The sequence below is a fragment of the Pangasianodon hypophthalmus genome, chromosome 21 (genome assembly GCF_027358585.1).
Source record: "Pangasianodon hypophthalmus isolate fPanHyp1 chromosome 21, fPanHyp1.pri, whole genome shotgun sequence".
Lineage (NCBI taxonomy): Eukaryota > Metazoa > Chordata > Actinopteri > Siluriformes > Pangasiidae > Pangasianodon > Pangasianodon hypophthalmus.
In genome coordinates, this window is record NC_069730.1 from 2,962,888 (window position 1) to 2,990,047 (window position 27,160).

At 35.6% G+C, this 27,160-nt stretch overlaps 1 protein-coding gene and 1 long non-coding RNA gene across 3 annotated transcripts in view; one reads left to right on the forward strand and one right to left on the reverse strand.

The window, feature by feature from the left end:
* The window catches only part of vipr1a (vasoactive intestinal peptide receptor 1a), a 39,211-nt gene extending 32,102 nt beyond the window's left edge, over positions 1-7,109 (reverse strand). For both annotated transcript variants that reach the window (XM_026941442.3, XM_034314902.2), the window contains exons 1-2: positions 6,905-7,109; positions 1,732-1,819 (exon numbers count right to left, since the gene is read on the reverse strand). In XM_026941442.3, coding sequence (XP_026797243.1) covers positions 1,732-1,819; positions 6,905-6,958 — 142 coding nt within the window. In that variant the 5' untranslated portion in view covers positions 6,959-7,109. The remainder of the gene's footprint in view (positions 1-1,731; positions 1,820-6,904) is intronic.
* A 14,094-nt stretch (positions 7,110-21,203) lies between these two features.
* On the forward strand, positions 21,204-23,966 carry LOC113543325 (uncharacterized). The gene is made up of 4 exons (XR_008300683.1): positions 21,204-21,314; positions 22,410-22,453; positions 22,596-22,629; positions 23,577-23,966. It is a non-coding gene; the product is annotated as an uncharacterized LOC113543325 (long non-coding RNA).
* Positions 23,967-27,160: the final 3,194 nt, after the last annotated feature.

The window sequence follows — 27,160 nt, forward strand, 5'->3', positions numbered from 1 at the left end:
TTAGATGTAACTACAAACGCATAAAATTATAATATGTCTTTCTTTAATAAACAAAATTGCAGTTGTTGACAAATTGCTGTGGTATAAGAAGAATAAAACACTTCAGAACATGCAATTATTGGAAAATAAGCAACTTTGGGAAGGTAACAATACTTTCGCTTCATCACAACAGTCCCTCGTTAATTAGTTTCCTGTAACAGTATGACACAGTGTGTTTTATTCCTTACTTAAACGCCACTCATCCTTTAAGAACGGTATACACAGTTCACGCCAAACCAAAAGCAATTATTTTGGAGATTACGCGCACATACGTGGTACCTAACAAGACGTGAGAACAATTTCTTGCATGTTACCCTGGGGGTTTTTTATATTAAAGTAGATTTCCACTTAATAAATGATAAACTTTAGACTGCCTCCACTTGTCATTGCTTCAGCTATTAAAAATGTAATCAGTAGATTAGTTACGTCTGGCCGAGAGAATGGACTCCACTTCACTCTGATTAGCTACAGCGATGGGACCGAGAAGACATCATCTATTAAAATTCAGCAAACCCAGATGTGCATATAATTCACTGCTGCTTCCTATCCTCCTCAAAAAAAAGCGCAGATTATGATGCAGTAATCCTGAGCAATATTTGTGTCGAAGGATGAGAGATATTTAAGGAACTGGGGAGGTGCTGCCTTAGGACTGACCCTTCTGGACAATCTCAGTGACAGATATTAACAGATATTGTGCAGGATATTTCATACGAAAGGAAGTATGAAAGAAGAGAAATTCAGGGAAAAAGTTTTTAAAGATGGTCAAGATTATATCCATTCACTGTTTAATAAAAAAAAAAAAAAAAACATGTACTGTGTCTACATTGCGAATGTAAACTGCAATCTCAGAAAGTTGTGTCTTTTCCTTTTTATATTTTATATAAGAAAATAATAAACACTGGGTTAGTGGAGTTACTGTTACCACGGCCAAGTTAATTAATTTCTGAAGTGTACTGTTCCTCTTATAGCACAGCAATTTTACATTCTTTTAAATGTACGATTACAGATATGAATAACTTTCTTGTCATTGTACAATACAAGACGATTCAGTTATTAAAGAACCATGTGTACTTTTTATCCATTTATAGTTACATTTAATGTTGTGGAATGTCCATGAAACGAGTTAGTTCCTGTTATCACTTACCTTATAGCAATTATAAACAGTCGTTCCCTCTTTTTTACTCTCTCTCGAAATTAATAAGACAAAAAAAATAGCTTGTCGTGTTAGTGATAAACAGCAAAACACAACATCCTCTGTTCTGAAGACTTTTTCCACAGCACGAAACTTTACAAAGTTACAGTTACAACAAATTTACAAAGCACTGACACTGGAGACTCCTTCCATAAATGTCTCCTAACAGAAAACAATGAAATGATTTTTCTTTTTTGTATACGTAACTACAGGTTTTTGTTAATTTGTTTATTATTAGGCCTAGATTCTGTGGAGCATCCACCGTACACACAAGTGAGAAAATGAAACATTCAGTAGATCAATATATGTAAATATCCAATCAGTTAGTTTAGTCTTTTTAAAGCTTTAAAGCTTTAAACATATTAGATATTAAATATTGTATATTGTCAAAATATCTTCCGATTTTTTTTAATACTTTCCCCTTACACACCACCTCAGAAACACTACTAATAAATATTCACAAGCACGAATGCTATTATAATGCGAAACAGATAACCAACCTGATGTGACATTTTGCAACTTGGCCAAGCACTCATCTTTCTCCATTTCCAGGTCTATCCTGATATCGCACATCTGGACTGATAACATCTGGTCAAACAGATAAGGTGAAGGTTACGGTATTTTGAATGCATTTCAGCTATTCGCATTTTCATTGACATTCACACAAAAGGTTACAGATGCCATCATTTTGGGCGACTTACAGCAATAATTTCTGAAGTGCTGAAGTGCTGAAGTGCAGGGCTCGTAAGTAAAGAAGCATTAGAAGTGCTTCTAGAAGTGGAGAATGCTCTAGTGCCTATGCAGTACCACTTCTCTCTTTACTGAATAACACCAAGCAAGATACTAATCCATGTTGTTCTTTTATTAGTCATTTAATCTAATATCTATCAACAGCTTCACAATGAAACTATTAGTGTTGAGCAATGCATTATATCATGAGGTCTCAATGATTGCATATTAAGAATGATACTGGGCCAAACTGTTACACACACACACACACACACACACATTTAAAGGCAGATAGACAGCTGTATTCATGATTTTTAATTTATTTTAAATGTTTCAAGTCCGTAATGCACTACTGTCCTCATGCTGTGTTTTCTCCGATATTGTAACCCTTTCGTTTAAAACGAAAAGCAAGATATCCTTCTGTCTTTTGCCCTTTTGTGTAATTTGTGCTTTGGTTAAACAACGTGTGTTTAGTCTGTCTATTTTTAGTTTCTCTTCTCTTCCAAAGGCATATTGGGGAAAAGGATGAGTAAATAATCCACCTTGTTCACATTCATTACACTCGCGATTACACTTGTGGGATATAACAATATTATCGTCCCTATATGATTTTACACTTCCACGATATCCAGTGACATTTATTCCAATATATTATATTACCAGACCTGCCAACATTTGTGTATTTTTCATGTAGGAGCTCCGCATTTTAACATCAGAGCATGCTAGCACGGGTTATCACTCAAAATTACGCCAAAGGAGCAGTCTATTTCTCCCCAATAAAAAGGGAGAAGAACAACATATTGATCTGGTTTGATTTACACAAGTAAATCAAGTATTAAAAACAGTATTAAAAAACACTTCCTAAAAGCCCCGCCCTCCCCATCTCACATGCTCTCGACTCTCGCGATGCACTTGCTTTCAGTCTAATAGCAAAATCTGTCAATGTTTATTCGAGTTAGCTAACATAAATATTTAACTTCAGTTAGCTATATTTATTAGGGATGCCACAGAAAAAGTTCAGCCGAATGGTAAAAAATTGGCAAAAGAAATTTTGACCTTAAAAGGTTAATAGGCCTACAACCAAGTGTCAAATCTAACACTCTACAAATAATCTTACTGTTGATGATAATTTAAAAGTGCTAGTACGTTTTTTTTTTTTTCTTTTTTTTTTTTTCTTTAACCGGTGCTCTCCTGCGCTGGTCACTGCAGTTGTGTTCAAAACAGTGAATATATCGGCCATGTGGACATTAGACAAGCGATTTGCAAAATGATTGTATAGTAAATGTACTGTTATGGGTTTTTTTTGTTTACTGTGCATTACTGCAGAATCAACTAAAACTCCAAATGTCTTTTTCACACTTCCAACTGCCAGCAAACAGTTCACGACTGCACAGCTAGTGATATTATTACACCCTCCCCTACTCTCCTTAAACCTGGTGGAAATGCTCATGTTTTTTTTTCAGGCTATTAGTTCCAGATGAGTAAATCCTTTATCATTTGTTAAAACAGATATTATCAAGCAAGGAAAAATAAATATCGTACAAACCTAACTGGGACTATATACACACATCTGCTGTACACTATGAATTACCAGTTTACCAATCTTCTCAGAATAATTTTATTAAAGGTTCTATCGTCATCACTGTGCATTCCTTCACAACACACCCAAAGTTCGTGAGATTTATCGTGGTTACTTGGAGGCTCTCCGCAGTGACGTAAATCTTTTTCCTGCTATTGTTAGCCTCAAAGGAGACTCATATGTCTACTCCTCCGAGTCCAAACCTTTGATATGAGCTACACAGCTGGACTACGTACAGCCCACAAGACTAACGATGACTCACTCTGCTGCAGGCTTACTTAATCTAGTCTCGGTTACATACAGCTTCTCTCGATGTGTCAACGCCTGTGGTCATTTCAGAAAAAAAGCATATATCTTCTATTGGACCAGGCCAAATATTGGCAGCAATGCACACAGATGTGGACAGCTGGATTGATACATTATGGTAGCATCAATTAAATGTGCCATTTATTTAATGAAAAGGAATATGGTTCTTTTTTTAAATCAAGGACATTGCTGCTGTCTTGGCACTTAACCAACCAATAATGCAAGTGGTTGCCATGGTGTTTCATCCTGCAAAGAAAACTAAGGCGTCGCTATTTTGAATGAAGCATACCTCAAAAGAAGATCAAACGCTCACCATGTATTGTGGATATGGCTGGAAATGGAGAGATCCCTCCACAGTAACAGCATAACAACAATGCTCGAGAATGCCATTAATAAACAGGAACGTAGAAGAAACAAAGATGAAAACCAGTGATGCAGTAGGATATTAATTCATGTAAAGTCTAGGAAAATAAAGCATAGCTCTATGGCTATGGTTCTCATAGTGGAGTGATGTATAGCACTGAATATATTTACAGTTTATAGTTTAGTTTATAAGCCTAAACTAACAGATAGAGTAACTAGTGTCAAATTGAGAAATGCTTAATCTAAGCAAAAGATACAATCCATATTTCAACACAGTGAAACTGGTTTGGTTTCTCTGCGTGGAAAATTCAGGAATAAAACGCTCTAATGATGTGTTTTCCTTAAAGCATAGCCAGGGGTTCCTAATTTTTTTCATTTTATCACAGTGCTAGAAATCACCAACCACCATCAATAACATTATTATATTTATTACTAAAGTTAGTAGAGCGTTTGACTGGTCACTCGAATTAAATGGCTTTAATTTAAACCTCAAAAAATCAAAAACAAGAAGTAAATAAAATGTAAATAATGTAACCTTAAATCTATAATAAGAATCTAAAAGTCAGGAATGAAAACTCCAATAAAAGCCCAAATACTATCGTACACGTTTTAATAACAATCCTACTAATAGTGTAGTTGGATTATATTCATAAAATAAATATATTATTAAAGTAAATCCGTACACTAGGAGGGTCCATGAATTGACTGACTGGTTTTTATTGACTATTTATTTATTCAATTATTCATTCATTTATTTATTTATGGATTTTTTAAATACAATTAAAGGGTTCCCTAGGTGCAAAAGATTTGCACCCTGCTCTATTCACGCTAATAATTGTAAGAAGGAGAGTCAAATAAAAACCTTAAAAGTGCATCATAAATTAGAATTGAATCTGATTCTAGAGAAATCTGGACATTGTTCAGCACTGAAACACATGCATTAAACAAAAATGCAGTTACGTAGAAAGAAAATGCTGTGGTGTATGAGCAATATAACACTTCTGGATGTACTGTTATAAGAAAATAATCAGCTTTGCGGTGTTATCAGTAACTCCGCTTCATTACACCATTCTGTCATTGACTATTTTCCTATAACAGCACACCCCTGAGTGTTTTATTCTTTATTTAATCCAAAAACATATTTTTCCATAACTACAGCAAAACTAAGAGGAAAGTTTAGTTTCGTTTTATGTTTGTTTTTTGTGTTTGTGTTTATTTGTATCCAGAAAAGTTTAAAAGATTTTAAATAAACTTATTTTTCATGTATTTTGCACAAAAAGCTTATCCAATAGAGAGAATATGCCGAAATTCCCAGTGTTGGAGAAGCACAGTGTTGGAAAAGCAGAGTGTTTATGTAAGTCCAGCTGGGTGCAGATGAACACTAGAGTGAGCGTAACACTGTTAGTGCTTATTCAAACACTTTAGGTATTAGATCAATAGTGTGAAAGTTGTTGCTGTTTGTTTTTGCTAGGAATAAATTGTCAGTCCATCTATCAAAGCAAAGCGTTTACTACAGGAGCATGATCTGGGTGGTGGATCATTGACAATGACGAGTGTTTTTAAACAGGCTAAAAAACAGTCCATCAACCAAAAAAAATCTCCGTCTACTCATAAGCTCGTCCTGTGATCGTCACCCTACACTGATGTACACTAGAGAACGATTAACACACAATGTGTATGGAAAAAACATGAACTTTAGTCTCCTACAAGGTGACAGTACGTTAAGTAAACACTTATTACTTATAAGTGTAAGTCTTGAGATAGATGCACATGCAAGTTTCCACCGCATGCGCTGCATGTAGAATTTAATCTTCAATTTAACTGTATGACTTTTAGAAATGATAACATTTACATGGTGCAGCCTCACAGCTCCAGGGTTCCGTCCTGAGCTCAGGAGTTTCCATTTTCTCCCCATATCCGTGTGGGTTTCCTCCAGGTTCTCTGGTTTTCTCCCACCTCTCAAATCACGCCAATAGGAGGAACAGTGACGGTTAATTGCCCCTAATGAGTGTGTGTTTGTGTGTATGCGTGTGTGTGTGTGTGTGTGTATGGTGCTCTGTGATAGATTGGTGTCCTATCCAGGGTGTATTCCTGCCTCACACCTACTGTTCCTGGGAAAGACTATGGATCTAACACAATCTTGATTAAGCACTTTCTGAAAATGAACGAATGAATGGACAAAGTTTTGCAGTTACATAAGACATTTAGCGGATCTCTCACTTTTGATAAGACTGTATTATAAGATGGAACAGAGATCAGTAAGACAAAGGCAAACTCATAATTTAATTTGTATTGATGATGATTATTATTATTACTATTAGACTAACTTGGGTTTTTAATAATAATAATAACAATAACAATAATAATAATAGTAAATACATTTTTAAAGAAGTAAAATATTTTTACATTTTAAATCATATTTTAAAAATATTTTTAAATAATGTGCCATGCAGCACCAACCTCAGACTAATTCTTGCTCAGGAAAAAGCATATGCACAACTGGAAAAGTAGTGATATTTCTGGCAAACTCAGCTCGTGAACAGGTCCTGCACTTAACCAGCACACTGGAAACAACCTACAGACTTCATCCAGTGCACTTCCTCCAGCCTGCGTGCTTCTGGACATGTGTTATACTGAAATGTTAACACTTATTATGCGGTTTGAAACGCAGAGACCAGCTGAAGTGGAAAACTCACCGGTCCGAGTGAACAGCTCAGACACAGCACGAGCATTCTCCTGAACACCGCCATTGTTTAATTTAAGTTCGTTTTCTCCTTTTGTGTTTTTCTTTCCGTCGTTTTCTTCTTTCAGAACGTGTACATTAAAAACTTCAGCCCCCGCACCGCAGCCCCGCAGTGGAAACTCCTCTCCTACCCGCAAATTGAGAACTCCCCGCGCGGCGCCTCCGCACTTCATCCCGATGCGGGAGAGCGCGCGCTATTTAAGCGCCAACGTTCAGTCACGTGTTTAGGCAACAGCCAATCAGAGCTCGAGACAGACAGACAGACGGACAGACCGATAGTCTGACAGACAGATAGATAGACAGATAGATAGATAGATAGACAGACAGATAGATAGATAGATAGATAGACTAACATGCAGATAGACACAGACAGACAGGCCGATAGTCTGACTGAGGAGAAGAATCCAAAAAATGACCTGTGGAAAGAGAAATTACATAATTTCATGAGATATCTACTGGGGAAAAAAATCTTTTTAAAATGTGGCTCAAAGCCAGTATGTCTGCTATGCACAAAATTAAATTTTTGTTCCCTAAAATATCATCCCTGTGGTTAGGAAAAAGGAAAAATTGCATATCAATATTTAAAATTACCATGCAATCTTCAAGTGCATAAATCATTTGTTTCATAAGTTGAGTTTTTAGTTTAAACTTCTTTCATCAACATGTTGGTCTATTTTCACTTTGGTTAACAGTTTCCTACATTAGAGATACAGATAGATAGATAGATAGACACACAGACAGACAGATAGATAGATAGATAGATAGATAGATAGATAGATAGATAGACAGACAGATAGATAGATAGATAGATAGACAGACAGACAGATAGATAGATAGACAGATAGATAGATAGATAGATAGACAGACAGACAGATAGATAGATAGACAGATAGATAGATAGATAGATAGACAGATAGATAGATAGATAGATAGATAGATAGATAGATTAACATGCAGATAGATAGATAGATGTCGCATATTTCCAGACATTTCAATTTCAAGCACAAACTGTCTTGTTCTATAGGCAGCATTTATTTCTAGAAAAAAAGCAAAATGATTTGCCAATTTTTTTTTTTTTTTTTTTTTTTTGCCAGAACAATTTTAATTTTGAAATTCGAAAGAAAAGTCTAATAGGCTTCAGACAGACAGATAGATAGACAGACAACCAAAGTAAAGTAAAGAAAAAATGCACCAAGACAACAGGCTACACTTCAGAAGTCCTGTGAGGCAGAAAAGGGAGTGCAGGGGAATTTACTGACACGGGGGTAGTGTTTACATTTATATTCTTGAAATAACGCCCACATGGCACTAAAAGACTTCCTTTCATCCTCTTCCATTATCCTCCATTTTGACTGAACTGTGAGCATTACTGTTGCATTTGGCCAAACCTGCAGGTCTTGTTTATAATAATGCATCTACAGCAGAGCGACATCTCAGCCCTGACATACACACAGATTCTTTTCCCTCTGCAACAAGTCAAAATACAATTAACCACAGTGTGGAACCATCTCAATTCGAGCCTTTAGTTTAAATAGCTATATAAAGCTTAAAAGCAAAGAACCTTTCACAGTGAGAGTCAGAATGGAGCAGTTTGTCACGAAAACAAGCATTAAAGAAAGAGCCAGGGACAATCCATGTGTCAAACGTGAGCACTGAGGAGAAGAATCCAAAAAATGACCTGTGGAAAGAGAAATTACATAATTTCATGAGATATCTACTGGGGAAAAAAAAAATCTTTTTAAAATGTGGCTCAAAGCCAGTATGTCTGCTATGCACAAAATTAAATTTTTGTTCCCTAAAATATCATCCCTGTGGTTAGGAAAAAGGAAAAATTGCATATCAATATTTAAAATTACCATGCAATCTTCAAGTGCATAAATCATTTGTTTCATAAGTTGAGTTTTTAGTTTAAACTTCTTTCATCAACATGTTGGTCTATTTTCACTTTGGTTAACAGTTTCCTACATTACCCACAATGCCATGCTGATAATAATGCTGCAGAGGGATTTAGCCTTCTCTTTATCTCTACCTAAAGATAGCAATGCAGTGGCACTTTAGTCCTTTAGTCCATCTGGCTCTTCCGTCTCCTCATCTGTACACTCTACTCAAACAGATCAGCTTCCAAAGCTTCTTGCTAACATCGCCTTCAATGCCATCGCGCTCGTCATTTCATATATCGCTAATTAGTCGAGTGTCTGCAGTAACTCAGTGCAACTGTGACGTATAGAGCCATTGCATTCTGGGAGTTTGCGTCCAGCATTTACATTTATCATTAATATAAAGTTGAACATCACTGGAAAATGGTGAGTGAGAAACGAAGGCCTTTTTTTTAGGAGCTAACAGTGAAATGTGAATGTTATCCCTTATGACAGCGCTAGCAATGTCAGCTCTAACAATGTTCCTCTGTGATGTCAGTGCGGCACATTATCCAGTGAGAGCTCCAGCTAAAGTTGAATAAGTCAATGTCCTGTGATGTCGTGGAAACAAGAGTTCAGTACAATTTACTCAGACTTCTCTCTGAACTAACGCCCTCATGTCGTAAATCACTTCCACTCATCCTCTTACACTGTCCCCGACTTTGGCCAAACTACGCCCACTCTAGTGGTGCATTTTGGACAAAATACAGCCTAATTCTGCAGAAAGATTGCACAAAAAATAACGTGCTCTGAGAGATATCATCCAAAATGCAAAGTGGTGTGTAAACCAACACGCCAAAGCAAACACTTCCTCGTGAACACTCCTGGAGAGGCTGCCCGCTCTTTATATGGGATTTTCCCACACTTCCCTCTTTCAAACAGACAGCACTTTAGATAGACAGATAAACTGTACATAGCACATATTTCACTACAAGTACCTTTAGTATTATTAACACATCTGTTGGATGCATTTTCATTTCATAATCGACAAATTCAAGAGAAACCTTCCTCCCTTTTGATCCAGTGTTAAAATGAACACAGCTACTTTATGGGCTGCTGCTAACAGCAAGTCTATGAGGTAGCATGCCAGCTAGCTTGTTAAGTTAGATATTAGTCAAGTCAAGTCAAGTGGAGATTATTGTCATTTCAAGCATATACAGCCAGTTAGGACACAGCGAAACGAAACAACGTTTCTCCAGGACCAACAATTAGTTATTAGCATTCCCAGTAGAAGGTTGGGAAAAAAGCATGTATTTACGGAAAGCCCAGCATGACGGCTGGCATGGTAACTAGCAAAGTCAGTGATGCTACTTGTCATATTGCTTCTGGAGTGATAGAAAAGCATGTTTTCATATGTCATGAGTTATCACAGTGAATTTTGTGCATATTTCTAGAGGCACAGCATTTATGGAAAGCCTAGCATGACAGCTGGCTTGTTAACCCTAGTTATTAGTATTCTCACTTCAGAGATAGAAAAGTGATTTTTTTACACTTCTCACAGAAAATAACAACCATTAAGTCTCCCACCATTTTGGTGGTGAAGCTTGGCAAGATGAGATTTTTTTCTGTTTTCTACTGGGTGGCTGGAAGCTAGCATGCTGCATCGTTCTTCTTGGAGTTCATGCTAGTCAATAGCTAGTAAAGTAAACAACCCTAATTGTTAGTATTTCCACTAGAGCCATGAGTCATTGCTGTGTATTTTGTACATATTCCTAGCAGCATTGTGCTCAGGAAAAGCAACAAATTAATGCTTAATAACCGTTTGATATCCTGAGATTTTCAGCTGAAGCTCATAAACATCAGAATAACTTCTGATTCCTGCTATGTGGCTAAAGGCTAGCTTGTTGCTAAAAACAAATGCTGCTCTTCTTAAAGGGCATGCTAGTCATTTTTAACATGCTAGCTACCTTTATATTGTAATCAATTGTGATTAGAGTTTACACAGCATGCATTAACTCAACTTATTAACAAAAAAGTCAATAAAACCATAAACACTACGTTGTCACCTAACACATTCACCACTTATTTCTCTTTTTTAGCTTTTTTTTCTAAAGAGCATAACTGAGCAAAAAAAGCATTGCTTATTACCATAAAGTCTCTGCTTATTATTCAGTTATTTACCTTAAAGCATATTATTCAGTCACTACAACAAATGATTCAGTAACTACAATTAATCCAAATGAAAAAGATATGAATTTGAAAGAAAGTGGAATATAAGTCTGGACTGAAAGTTTGACTGTGCTGTCTAGAAACCTAATTAACCTAAATTAAAACATATTACAGCAACAGCAAGCTAGTTAGCCAGTTAAGTGCATTAATACAAACATTAAGGAGTGCATCAATTTCCTACACAGAGAAACCTTCTTAGAAAGTGTCTGAAGAGGTACATAATGATTTCACCCTTGACAAAAAAGTCAGCAGGTCGTTTGGATAACGTTTGGCTGTGAGCTGCGGGGTTCTCTCTTCACATCAGATATAAAATATTAATAGAGTCTGGCTAATGCCGTTATTTTTTACTCTCAAGGTGGTTGTGTGTTGTGCTAGCAGAAGAGCTTTATAGCACTTTATTTTGCACAGTTTTGTCCTGTTTCTGCATACCCGTGTGTTCCTGATTCTGAATAGATCGTCTGTCATCCCTGCTCGCTAATTACTCTGACTACCAAAAGCTGATATGTGCAGTGCAGCAGGTGATGGGATTCAGAACGAGTAGCAAGCACTACAGTTACAGCACCGTAACGCACATTTTGTTTAAATATACAAACCAAATAAAAACTTTTTTTTTTCTCATTCTCTGGTTGTTGAATGAGAGAGAAGAAAAAAAAATGCTTGTAAATGCTAGCCTCCTGAACCTACATATCTACCAGGCAGCTATGTGATACCACATTTTTCCACTCCTGTGGAGTCTACATTGTTTTGTAAAAATCAATACTGCTCATTATATGAATTTGTGTGAATAGTGCAGGTCAATTCTAATGATTGGTGGATTATGAACTACACATTCCAATGTTAGCTTTAGTGCTAATGAACAATGTAATGTGTTTTCCTTTAAAATCAGCTTGTAAAGATTTATATATGCTTGCATACGTCAAGGACATGTGGACATTCGTATTCCCATTACTGGACCTTTTTTGGTTGTATGAAAGCCTTCTGAAATGTGTGTGTGTGTGTGCGTGTTTTCCCATTATCAGCTTAACTCAATAATACTAAAGCGGAATCTTTGAAGATCTCTGAATCCTTTGGCTGAAAAATAAGCTTTTATTTTAAAAGCCTGCTGAATTCTTACTGAGGTTTCTCTCAAACCCATTTAGTCCTGTCTGTGTGTCAGTGTTTATTCATTTCATTTTAGAAGGATTTCTGAAGCCGGTGTCATTAGAGACGTGGCACAATTAAATTATTTGTATGAAAAGTCTCAAATGTGTAATAATAGCTGCATAATACCTGCATTATCCATCTGGATTTTTTTTTATTACCTACACAGCTTCTACGTCAGTGCTTAGCGGCAGTTAGTAAATCATCATGTAACTGTCCAGATTTTATAACCAATATTCCATGAGCACTTCCTCTTACTATAATTTAAGGGAGAAAATGCTATTTACTCACCCATTTTCTGCTTCAAACACAGTATTTATTAATTCGCAGACTCTATAGTGCATCTTCCATTTTAAATCAAAATGTCTGTTGCATATAGCAAACTCAATTCCTGGATATTTCCATACTGGAATACATTTATCAGTAGCATCTGATCAAATATTGCAGCTGTGATATATGATAGTGATATACTCTTCAGTCAGTTCTATTGTTATTATACAAATGATGATGCTCTCTGTCTCATAGTGCAAAAATTCCTCATCCTTAATTCACTGCTGTGTATTTGATGTGCCGCTAATGAGCAGTTAGATCCACAAACTATTGATTATTGCTGCTAGGTTTTAAGGACCAAGCTGCAAAACCTTCACAGCCATCACATCACATCATAACCATGCAAGACACTTGCATTCCTGTGTAAATAGCAGGCTTGAAATACACTCCAGGCTTTTTTAGTCATTTGGCTCTAAAGACTATATTCCACAGCACGTCCTGTATTTAACCTATTAAACCCATTTAAATCTCTTCTTGTATCTGGATTCTATAAAATTTAATCTGGTTAACTGGCTTGAAATCGGGTTTTTGCATGTTATTGCATGTTAATATGCAAATCAGCTTCCTATTTCGCTCCTCATTTAAGGTTTTTCTATGCAAAGAACTGAGAATCACTATTTTGCTGGCATTTTAATTCCATAAACTTCGACAGAATGTAGAGGTCATGAACCATGTATGTATGTTATGCAAGGAATAAAACTGTTATAGGAAAATCATTGAAGGCTGAGTGGTGTGATGAACCAGTTGCTATTACCACAAATATTTTAGATTAACAACACTTTCCAAAGTGCTTTGTTCCTTTTATACCAGAAGTTATATATAAAAGTTATAGCAGTTATAAACAGGAGTTCCTTCAACAAACACTATAAAAAGACTCAGAATGTACCTCGTTACTGAGAAACACAACGCAAAACACAACATCCTCTGTCCTGAAGTTGCAGCTTTACCTCAGTTCTGACACTGGAGACCTCTTCCATAAATGCTAAATAAACATTTCCTTAAAGAAAACTTCACCACATCGATGATTACATTGTTTTTTTCCTTAAAGAACAACACATTTTTGCTATGTTTATTATTGGATTTAGATTACGTGGAATATCCACCCTACACGTCCGCAGAATCGTCCAAACAAAAGAAATTTCCCAATTGTAAATATGAAAAAATTGTAAAATAAAGTAAAACATTATCTGTTTATCTGTTTATAAGTTCATGTCTGTCAAAACGAACCAACTGAAAAGTGTGATTGGTCCATACCAGATAGTTCTGGTACCTGGATACCATTTTTAGTCACTAAATAATTCATAGCGATTAATTAATGACTAGGCTGCTTTAAGATTAACAACTGAATAATGAGATGTGATTTTAAGGGGTTAGGGACCCATCTACCCATAATTCCTTACTAAGGATGTCCTTACTAACCCAAAACAAATAAATAATTCAGAATAAACAGATAATGTTTTCAAAACAGATACAGATATAGACACTCAGAGGAGTTGCAGGTGCTTTTTTTTCTGACAGATGTATTTATTATAGCATCCTTAGTAACTGCCTGGTCAGGGTTGCTCTGGTTTAAATTAGTCTACTACTTTGGTCATATTTTAGGAAATTTAACCTAATTTTGTTAGAAAATTTCACAGGCAAGTACAAAAAAAGAGAATAAAAAAAACACACCTCTCCCGCTGAGACCAATTATATACTGAAATAACGAGCTGAGTTTGAGGAACTGTCAGAGCCAGAATTTACAGGCCGTAAAGACACTGCTGTCATTTCAGATACAAATATTTGGAACACCAAACAAATACAGATAGTGTCATTGTATTATACCCATGCTCCTTACTGACAGTCACTGTACTCATAGCACTGATATTCAACCAACAATCTTAAGAGTTATGACATGCCCATTGGAGACAAACTGGGGGTGACTTGGTGTCTTCTAATGTAAACACAGACTTACAGACATGGAATGCAAAGCTCAGGTACACGCCCAGGCCTTGGGCTGTGGAACTTGAGTTTAGTTTGACAAGAAGTAATTCCTTCTTCTAGAAAGCATGCCCTAATCCCCGGCACTATGCACAAATGAAACCAGCTAGTTGAGAGAACTAGCATAATTGGTTCATGTTCAAATAATTATTTAAGAACGGGTGTTCACATAGACTGCTAACTAAAACTTCTAATTGTTTAATGAAGGCAGGATGATCAACAAACAAGCAAACCAAAAAAAATTTGGTCTGGCATATATGACATTGAAGTAAATGCTTGGCCTCAAAAAGGATTTGATGGTTTTCTTTTTCAGTCTTGACTTGGTCTCACTTACTGGCTTGTACTTGACCCACTTAAAACTCTGTCTTGACTCGGTCTCAGCTAGTCTTGATCTTGGACTACAGCCTTACCCAGACTAAAAAAAGTTCCCAATGAGTTTCTCCATGCAGTAGGAAATCTAAGCATCGACCTTATATGCATATCTAATCTGTCAGTATTGTCAGTCTCTATAAGTAATCTACTATAAGAGCTCTGTCTCTTCAGGATATAATCAACACCTTAGTCAAGGACCTTCTCACAAGTGTCACTTTAATTCAACTCAGACACATATTCTCAGCCATCGCAGGCCCTGAGTGGAAATGTTCAGTACTCCTTTCACCACTGATGATCTCAATGATCTCAAAAATCACTTCTAGTGTCATCTAGATCAGTGGCATTTCAGTAAGTTTGAGGATCTGAGCACAAAATCCTACGATAATTGCAAAAACCCAAGCTCTGGTCCTGATTCGTCAGGTGACAGAGAGATAATAGACGTCATCTTTAGGTACTGTATTCCATGCACACATCCTGTCTCATTAGGAAGGGTATACAATGAGGACACAACACAACTTCCTCAGCACAAAGCTATGATGTTGTGTTAGCAACCCAATTTAAGGCACATTTAGCCCTGGATTATTTATCATGCATACAAAGAAAATTTGTCGTCATGGCACTGTGCATCTATTGACAGTCATAAAGTCACCACATAGAAACAAAGCAAAAGATAAATACACAAAAATACACTCCTGCTGCCTATGTGTTACCAAGTACAGTAGCAGGTCTCCATGTAAATAAGCATTTATTACTTTTTTTAAAAAAAATTATATATATATATATATATATATATATATATAAGAAACATGTTTTTGTGTATGTATACATGATAAAAAGACATTGAATTGACTTGAATTTGTACCAGATAGCTCTTTCTTTTCTTTCTTTCTATGACAGGTCAAATAGTTCTTCCTTTCTTTCTTTCTTTGACAACACATCCCAGAAGGTTTTATTCCTCTCCTACCACACAAATTGCCAACATTTTTGTATTTTTTCCATTTATATTTGCATTTAATTTAGCTGTAAATGTAGTAATGTAGTTGTGGAATGTCCATGAAACAAGTTAGTTCCTGTTATCACTTAAGTTATAGCAGCTATAAATGGTCATTCCCTTACCAACCTCTGAAGACAACAAAAAAAAAAAAATCCCTCCTGCCTGAAGACTTTTGTTGTGGTGGAAAACTTAGTTACAGCTTTACTTCTGACTATTAAAAAAGCTGACACTGGAGACTCCTTCCATAAATGTTAAATAAACCTCCTTACAGAAAACTTTACCACATCATCAATCCATTTATGTGTCCCTGGGTAAGTGGTTACTATAGAAACAATAATGTATTAGAATAGGTGCATTAAATCTGTTATTTGCTGTTATTGAAAATTAATCAGCACCTTCAGAATCTCGAATTCAGAAATGCTGTGATACTGAACATTTAATGAATGATAAATTCTAATAAGAAAAATCCTCTTTAAGATGAACACCTTGCTCCAAAGCAGCCACCACAATTGTGCTCTGGTAGAAAGAATGCACCATTAAAGATGCTTTTGTGGGGAAGGATAATTGAATGGTGAGGTGATGTGATTGAGCTCTGAAAAATGCTATTGACGCACAAAAGCTCTGCCTAATCAGTTCTTAGTCAATGCTGCAGGGTCCCTTATCCACCTCAACAACCGAATAGCTTACCCCATTCACCTTTCTGACCACACTAAAGTGAACATTAGATCAGGTTAAATCTCAATTCCAGCGTAACTGAAGGGAAGGTCAAGTTACAGAGGGTTCTAACTGAGGGCAATAAGTAAATGAATCATTTCCTCTCACTCTGAAAAATGGCAGAGCTTTACAATCTGACCCTGTTTAACAAAGGGGAAGGGTCAGAAAAACACACACATGTACCGGTACAGATTCCTGACTTTACATCTGAGCAGGAAACTGAAATAACTGTTCAGGACAAACTCTAAAATTTAATCACACTGAAATCTCACAGTACGATAACACAACACAATATCACAGTTTTTAGTACGTATATCACAAAATTCAACTCCAGAGGACACCATTAACACTCACTTATACCACAGTGCCGTTTAATTCTCCATTCTGATTGGTCAGAAAGTGTTGTGTCGGAAACTGTCGTTCTCGTATGTGATTGTTTCTATAGTAACAATTTGTTTGGTGGATGCTCCACATAAACAGATTAAAAACCTGTGTAATTATTGATATGGTGACATTTTCTGTAAAGAAACAGTTATTGTGTTTTTGAAAGTGGATTGCTTTGTTACAGTCAGGGGTGAATTTCTATATGAGGAAAGATACTGATATCTATACGCTCTGTTTATAATACCTAACTACCTTTTTGTTATATTTTATCTATGACTATAGAATAGTTATAAATGAGTATAAATAAGTACTTTTACTTTCCTTATTATGGTATATTGTCATATAAGTATACATCACACTCTACTCCAATGTCAACAAACATTGGTATGGCGATTGAAAATGCAAAATCAAATCCAAATCAAAGTTAACCGTGAGATTCTGATAGAGAATGAAAACAACTTCCAGCAATCTGCTGCAGTGTTCCTTTGTTCAGTCAGCGTGACGTCTGTGATCTGAAAAGCAGATCTAGATGAAAGAGTTTAAGATTAACCACAATTACTTTAAGGATGAGCTGTGAAAACGTCAAAAAAAGACTGTGTCTGCAAAGACAGCGGAAAAAAATTATGCTTTAGTGTCAAAATGAGGACAGAATCACAGTGTGCACATAGTGTACTGACAAGCTGACCAAAAACGACGCATCTCAACCGTATGCAATGACTCATCTTTGTGTCCAAACCTCATTTTATGATGTAAGAATGTAAACTGGGTCAAATAAAGTAGATAATAGATATTTTTGAGCTGCACAAAATCCTGTATGAGGTTTTCAAGGTAAAAGTCTTCCTTCAGATGTCAATTTTATGTATGGATGACACAAGAGTTGGCACAAATCAACTTATCTAACAACTAATTTAAAAAAAACTTCCCTGTGGCCTCTTCCATTAATGCTGTTTGGGAGACTTTTGAGGTTATGTATGTCAATAGGTGTATTTAAAAAAGAAATATGGCATATATAACAATATTAATCTAGAGAAACAAATCAATATGGTTGAGTTTACAAAAAAATAAGAAAAATTGACCACTCTATTTAGATATATCTAGAAAGATTGGCATGTGTGTCTAACAAAGTATATCTCTCTTAGGAGCGTAACACAATGACTATGTGTATCTGTATCTGTTTAGTGCTCTAAATATCCAAATCTTTTTGGATTTAAACCTGAAGTGGGCGTGACCTAAATGGGGGGTGGTTGGGGGAACAAAGCAAAACATGACAAAATAAGTAAAAGCATGCTAGCAAATCCATGTGATCAGAACAACACATGGCATAATCGACCACATAAAGAAAATGTAAATGGGAAGCTCCTCAGAACTTCTTGCTTATTTTTCACCCACACTAGGTAATCAGACAAAGAAACCGTATTACACAGTTTTGTCACTGCACACAGTCAATGGAAAAAAAACCTCAAAATCAGAGAGGTCGAGGGAATCGGTGCAATCATGTGATCACAAGTAAAGATGGAACCGAGCATACTCCATCTTGCCATTTCTGTAGTTCCACTTTTCACATAAGGTTTGTTCATATCTTTACAATTTTTCCTTTTTTCTCCTAGCCTGGGCATTAGCTGTTGCGTGTATCAGTCATCCAATCATATTGCTGATCATCTCATCTGTGTATATTTATTTTACGTAAAAAAAATTAAACATGCTTATATATATATATTTATATATATGTGTGTGTGTGTATATATATATATATATATATATATATATATATATATATATATATATATACATGCATTTATAATTTAAAAGGTTGCCCAAAATAGCAACAGAAGGCAACTACAAACATCTACTTATCCTGATTGGTTTGATGTTGATGGCCCACATAATATGTACTTCCTCTCATTTACAGATGCTTAGATACCACAGAGCAAATATTTTACTGGTTTAAAAAACACAGACTGTACCTTTAACAATAAAAAATAAACATAGACTTCACTTTTAACAATAAAAAGTAAACACAGACTGCACCTTTAAGACACATCAGCAATAAATCTCTATTTGTTTGACCCTTTAACGTGCTGGATTTCAGGCAGCTGATATGAAGATAGGCAGTTTTAGGGATTTTTGTAATGTTTAAAGATATTTATAGCTCTGTCACTGTTCAGCACCATCCTCTGGCTGGCAGCTGGGGGTGATTTAGTGAAGAGCAATGCTGAGAGGGGAGGCGTCACAGCAGGCCGTTTTCCCAGGCACTTAGCTTCACAAACAGCTCTACTGAAGCAGGAACTCACTAAAAACATCTTACTTTAGAGTTATGACAAGGATACCTTGCCTGTACATGCAGTTCAGCAAGAGGCAGCACAGATAATGAGGAAATGACCTGGACTAAAATGAACAAGCTCTTTATAATGAACTAAAGGAACTCTATATAGTGCATGATACGGATGTAACCCAATACAAAAACTTTATTTGGAATGAGAATATTATGTGTTCTAAACAGATGATTAATATATGATTGCTATACTACAGGGTTTACTACAATAAAGTGTGTACTTTGTGTATATACAGTGGATAGAAAATTAATACACACCTTAAAACTATTTTCCCATTACTTGTCCTATAAACTGGACTTAAAATAGAATAAATCTTTTTTTTTTTAAGCTAATCTACACACAACTCTTAACAATGTTAAAGTGAAAAGCTAACCATAAAACATAATTTAGAACATTAAAACATTCTAACATTATTTAAAAATGAACAACTACAATATCTTGGTTGGTAAGTATACACCCCCTTTATTATAACTTCACAAAACAACTCTGTGACAAAGTTGTATAAAGGTAGACATCAGGTGAGGGATATAAAAAAGATTTCCAAGGCTTTGAGGATACCATGGTGCAGTGTTAAGTCCATCATTAAGAAGTGGAAAGTATATGACACTACCCAAAATCTGGCATCCATCAAAACTAGAACACCGGGAAAGAAGACGTTGGTCAGAAAGGCCACCAGGAACCAAATGGCAACTTTGAAAGTCCTACAGGATTTTAAGGCTAACAGAGGTAAACATGTGCATCACATAACAATGTCAAAGATATGGCATCTAGCCTATGTGGGAGGATGGCAAGAGGAAATTCACTCCTCAAAAAGGTTCATCTGGAGTGAAGTTTGCAAAAAAAAAAAAAGACACCTGAAGGACATGGTAAAAGGTTTTGTGGTCACATGAAACCAAAGTAGAACCTTTTAGCATGAATGACAACACAGCCCATCACCAAAACAACACCATCCCAACTGTGAAGCATGGTGGTGGAAGCATAATGTTGTGAGGATGTTTCTCATCTGCATGGACTGGGGAACTTGTAAAGATTGAAGAAACAATGGATGGATCCATGTACAGACAGATTCTGGGGAAAAACCTGATGAAATCATATTCCAACAAGAAATTGACCCCAAGCACAAAGCCAAAGACACCATGGAGTGGCTTGCTAGGAACAAGGTGGATGTTCTGGAGTGGCCTAGTCAATATCCTGACTTAAATCCAATTGATGTGAAGGTTGCTGTCCATCAGAGAACTAACTTCTCCTGCCTTGAACAGTTCTACAAAGATGAGTGGGGGTCTCTCTAAATCCAGGTGTGCCAACTTTGTGGAGAGCTACCCAAAAAGACTGGTAGCTGTAGTTGCTATCAAATGTGTCTCTACCAACTATCAACTCTGGGGGGGGGTGTATACTTAAGAAATTGGAAAAATTTCTGTTCTGTCAATTAAATGCTCTTTTTATGCAAATTAAAATTAATTCATTGCATTCATGTATTATGCTGTGGATCAGGGAAAACAAGTGCCATTAAAATCCATGAAGTGTACAGAAGCTGACACAACAAAACGTAAAAAATTGGAAAGGATGTGTATTCATTGTCTATACACTGCATACAATATAGTATTTTTATAGTAAAGGAAAGGATTTCTTGAAAACCCACAAAACTTCAGCATTTCTAAGAAACAGGAAGGAAGCGCATCAGGTCATGAGCACATCCAAAAAACAAAGCAAGTTCAAACAATTGTTTTTTTTTCCTCCCCAGAAGTGTTTCTTTTAGTCTGCCTTGTTTATGTAGGCTATACTGAATGCATGAGGGTTTTTTTTTGTTTAGACCATATTTTCAGTTCAACCACGTGAGTCAATATCCTGAATATCTAACATGCAAATGTACTATGGTCAGTGTGCAACACGCAAGCAACAAATAGCAACTATGACACTTCTATCTTGTAGATTCACACTTTGTTAAATGTAAAGCCACAGGAAATGTGTTTTTAGAAGTATGTGATGAAAGCATCCAAGCAGCAGTGACTGCGCCACTGACAAGAACAAACTGTAAGTCCATGCTAAAACATTCCTGAGATCTTTTTAAAATTTTAATAATGCATATCATATGGAGTCATGGTCAGTTATTGAACTTTATAGTGCTGGATGATGAACATAGGTCTATACAATATAAAGAGTATAGGATTAATGCACTGTATCTATTTATATAATACACTGAATTCATTCAATTCAATTCTAATCTATTTATATATTTTTGTGCATCCATTTATGAGCATATACAAGCTTTATATCATAAGCATGCTGTAAAAATGTTGAGTAAATTTTATAATAAAATACTGATACTGTAATAACAATAACTTACTGTGACCATAACTGTAACTGTGTTATGCTTTACATTACAGTTACATTAGTTGCCTTAACTAATTGGCAAACCATTAACTTAACCATTAACATTACATATAGATTACTAATGCAAAAAACAATGTAGGTTTGTAGCTCGTATGTGTTAGAGACACTCAACAGTGTACCATTAGTGGATATCCTGCTGTAAATTCAGTACATTCAGTCTTAATGCTATATATTTTCTCACAATGAATAGTGTTTAACAGTGAAACACCATAAGTAGCTTACTTAAAATGTACATTTTTAAAAAGCAAATCCATTTATTTAGTGGGTCAAACTATCGAATAGTCTATCTAAAGGAAATGCTGCTCACACCCGGCCTCTTGTACCTCAATGCTTTAACCTATATACTGCTCTGAATAGCCTGTGTTGACTGAAAGTAGTTCTGGTACTTTTATTTTTTTGTGGAAAACTCTTAGCACAGCAGACAAGCCTGCTTAAAATCCAGTCTGAAAAAAGTTACTTACAAAGGGCTTTTGACCATTTACAAGTGGCAAGAATTTCTCAGCTTTTTTGTACACTTACCAATGATTTTATTAGTGAACAAGTGTACAGATGATTCTAATAAAGTGGGTGTGAGTGAGTGTAATTGCAGCATTAGTAATAACTGCACTTTTAAAATATATATTTTTACAGCACTGTTTTTAAATGTGCTATATAAATAAATTTGATTGATTGAATCCATATTGAAACGCTAAGGTCTGATAAAACCATTGACCATAACACCCTTTCATTTTTCAGCAGACAGCAGGTTTCACTCTTCATAATTTGGGAAAGAGTTACGGGTAAGACCTCAATGATCTTTCTCAGTAATAAATTATTTGATTGTACCATGATGCTAAAATGTATCTACAGAAAATTTAACTTCTGAATTAAGTAAATTGTACTTTATCACTGAACTTTGATCAAATTTAATTTTTTTATTAGAACTGCAAAGAAATGGAAAATGAGCATGAAGTTTGTAAGTGATGCTTACATTTCTTTTGAGATTATGAATTATAAAAAGCATAAGCAAAGCCCAGCTTTGGACACTAAATTGCCTGCTGGAGTGCTGCCTTTTCAAAGACAGACCTGAAGCTTACTTTGTGTAAAGTATATTTGCATATATATTTGCTTTACGTGACCTACAGTCCCAACCAGAGGTGGAAAATACTTGAGTAATTGTTCTTTGTTACAATATTTATGTATTATTTGAGGTATTTATACTATAGCGTTATAGGTTATAGACCTACTTTTTACAAATCTTGAAATCCTACCTTAGATAATGTTCCAGTATGCTCGAGTAAACAAAGACTAAAGATAAAATAAGGCATCACCTTTTCCTTCCTAGAAGTCATGAACTCCATCTAATTTGAAAAAGGCTAAAGATAAATATTGGTTATTTATAGGATATTTTACTTATGATTAATTAATTAACAAACAATGTAGTGTTAGTCATGCATCTGACCAGCTAAATTACAGAGACTGAATAATGTTTACAGTCAGAAGAGCATAGTTGCTTATAACAGATTTAGATATGTAATAAAAAATTAGTTTTCACATGAAAATACGACATTATTAAATCCTTTTTAATATTTGTATAAATTTTTAGCTGAACACTTTTCACTTAAGTATAATTTCTCAGTACATTTTCCACACCTGGTCCCAGGATAACGTTAGAAGGCTGTTAATGTAAAGTTAGGAAAGCTACAGACAATTCTTCTTCTGTAATTCTTATTTTGCATATTAATTTTTGCCTGTTCTATAAACTTTTCTTTTTTAATATCTTTTCTTTGTATTATTTCCTGTACCCTAAAAAAGAACATTCTTATAACCTTTAATGACATACAGACATCCTGCGTTAACTGGGGTGGTGTTTTTCAACATCTACTAATAAATCTGTTTTTCACTTCATTTTCTGATGTGCAGTTGTAGGTTATTTATGGTTTCGTTACTTCCTGTTCTCCATCTGGATTTTGGACGTTGTACTGATTTGGATTATAACGTACCTGGAAATGAACTTGATCAGGAAAATCAGAAACGTGTGTCGCATCTCTAGATGCCGCTGTCACAAACTTCATTTCCCAGAATCCAGACTTTAATGACCTACAAACTCCACCACCATGACATGTTCTAATGAAAGTCTATGAAATTTATGAAAACATAAATTTATGTTTATTGGCTTGCTTCTCTTGTTTGATCACTGTTTGTTTCATTTCTTTGATTATTATTCTGTCTATCTGTTGTTTCATTGCTGAACTCCTGATTACATTATTGAATTTTCCTTTTTGTTTTGTCTGCTGTTGGTCTTTTAATAAAGCCCTGCATTTGCATCCGAACCTGTGCAGAATTTCTGAGAGTTTCAAAACAACAGACTGATGGTTATTCTGAAAACATAATGACTATGAATAAGGTAACGCAATGAGAGTTAAAAAGTAGGCAGTGTGCTATCGCAGGACTGTCATAGAGCAAGACCCTTAACCATCTTCTGATAGAATGAAAGGAGATTTCACTCAGTTTTTATATCTTGCTCTATTTGGGACTCAGCTACTCTTGTGCTACTTTAATCTCACCATGTTGTCCACCAAAAGAGAAAGAAATTTTGAGCTTTGGTTCTCCTCAGGGTTTCTTCCTAATGTTCTTAAGGTATTTGAATTTCTGTAAAGATGCTTTGTGGGTAGTGCTGTTAAAAACACTATGTAAATAAGGTTTAGCCTTATAATCAGGGCAAAATAAGATAAGACAATCATTGGTGAAAAAATGCGAAAAAAAAAACCTGCTGATCTCTTGGGATTTTCAACACAATCATCTCTAGAGTTTATACAGAATGGTGCGGTTTTGTAGGTGGAAACTTTGATGAGAGAGTTCAGACGAGAATGGCCAGACTGGTTTGAGCTGACAGGAAGCCTATGTAGTAAACAGAAAAGCATCTCACAACACATCAAACTTTGAGGCGGATGGCCTACAACAGCAGAAGACTACACTGGGCTCAACTCAGTTCTTTCCAGTCAACAAAGAACAGGGATCTACAATGGGCACAGATTCACCCAAACTGGACAGCTGAAGATTGGAAAAAAGATCAGACATTTTATTCTCTCATTGTTTTTTTTATAAAATGGATCATTTCGGTTGAATGTCATATTCAAAATGAAATGAGGGTGTAACCTGGAACAAGACATTCATCCTTGCCCTGACACACTAGTTATTAAGACTTAATTAAAAACAGGAAGTACATGATATCTGACAAAAATGTCTCAAATTTTACTGAGAGAATCCAAAAGCTGCCCATAGGATACAAAAGAGACTGCAGACAATTATAGAGGGAAAAGAGCAAAGAGATAATACAGGCTAATTATATCACATTCAGAAAGATTGACAAATTTTTGATTTGATAGCATTTTGCTTTGTTTTACACTATTAACACACACTGTTTAACCATTAATGTTATTCATGATAAAGTCTTTTAAACATAACACACGAACTGGCTTGTCTAAGGGTAGGCAAACTTATGCACTCGACTGTACCATTCATGTTTTGCAATGATAGCACGTCGCTAAGCCTTTGAAACCTGACTTAAATAATTGAGTCATCCTTAGACTAACACAAAGATGCAGCAAACAGTATTTCAGCTGGAATAGTTTAGGATTTGACAACTGGTGATATTTGCTGTACGAGAAACAGTGTGATCTTTCGTCCACATGTCACAACATAACATAATGAGGTGTTTCATTACTGAAGCAACCTGGAGTTTCCCCAAATCACAGTGGACACTGAAAAGATCCTTAATTATTATCAAAAACATCCAAAGGTCACTGTATACATCACACTATGTTCTTATATTAAACCGTTATCAGCAAACTGCACCCTGAACACCTCCTGTAGTCTCTGTAAGATGAATTGCTTATTGTAAAGCTTATATTTTTCAATTCAGTTTTATTTGTGTAGCACTTTTTAACAACAGACATTGTCACAGAGCAGCTTTATAGAAATCCAGATGCAGATTTAGATCAGTAATGAGCAAGCCAATGGAGAAACTGGCGAGGAAAGCTTCCCTGAGATGACACAAGAAAGAAACCTTGAGAGGAACCAGATACAAAGAGAACCCCATCCCCTTCTGGGTGACACCAAATTACAAATCATTCTAGTATATACAGTTGGTGTAGAAGAGGAAAGGAAAACAGAAGTAATTGTGTTGCAGGCCACGTTCATAGTCAGTCATTTACACCTCCAATGCTGCCAGATTTTTAAGTAGAAATGTCAATAGCAACAATAGATAAAAAAAACTACATACAAGCAAAAGATGATTTAAACATGAAAAATAAAAAAGACTTATATGATGGTATATGAATGAGAAGTTTTTTTTATATGAATTAGAAGATTTAAATTTTATTTTTAAGAACTTTAACAAACATCTAATAGGAGTCTAAAATGGCACTTGATTCAACACATCCTAGTATTTTGCATTTTATTTATTTTCTAATGTGTAATGTGTGCATGGGATTTTTTATTCTCTATTGTATAAATTTTGATGTTATCCACGTGGGAGTATCCACAGCATAGAGATCTGGTAGGTCCGTAGGGCGTGAGCTTATGAGAGATTATAACACATGATGTCAATGTAATTCAAAATATCCTTAGCAGGAAATGTTCTGTAGTGATCACTTGGGTGTAGCATAGGCCTCAAACAGCAATATTTATAGGCTAACGAATAGGCTAACGAAACAGCAATATTTGCTAAGAACAAAGTAAGCACACACACATCATGGAGTCTGTCGATACCAGGTTTCCAAAACACACCATCACACTGTTTACTTTGACACAGGTGTTGATTTCTCCAGGACAATGCATCCTGTGGTTAATGCCAAGGCCGAATCAACACACTGATGTCTATTTGGCACTAAATTAGACTTCATAGGGTTGCACTTTATACTGTGATGACTGCTATAGAGGTTTCACTTTCTCTTAGTTCATCATCTCACCTGGCAGTGTGTATAAAATAAGAATTGTGAAACCTTCCACTTTAAATTGTTTGGTTAAAAAAAATTACAGTTATTGTATTCCTATGTTCATTCTAAGGGTGTGCAAACTTTTGCACTCAACTGTACACACAGGAGTGAGATCAGATTTTTCATTATCCATATATTAGGCTAATATCCAGGCAGAGATCACATGTTAATTCATGATATAAATGAAGCCATATGTGTTCCTGAGTGGTTTCTGTTTTTCTTATCACATCTGGAAAATGAAGCTTTCATGAGAAATCCAGAATTGCCCTGCAAAACAAAAAAAAAATATCCATCATGCAGGCTAACATTCGTCATCTGCTTGCTGTTTTTCACAATTTTCCTTCATCTGTATCGGGAAACACTTCGTTTTCATCTCATCTGTGAAAGCAGTGACAAGCTTCTTATCTTTGAGGAGTACAGACCGTTAGTAAGATCCATTATAATAAATCATGTCAGCAAAAAAAAAAAAAAACCTTCACATACTTCAGCAAACACATCAGTCGTCAG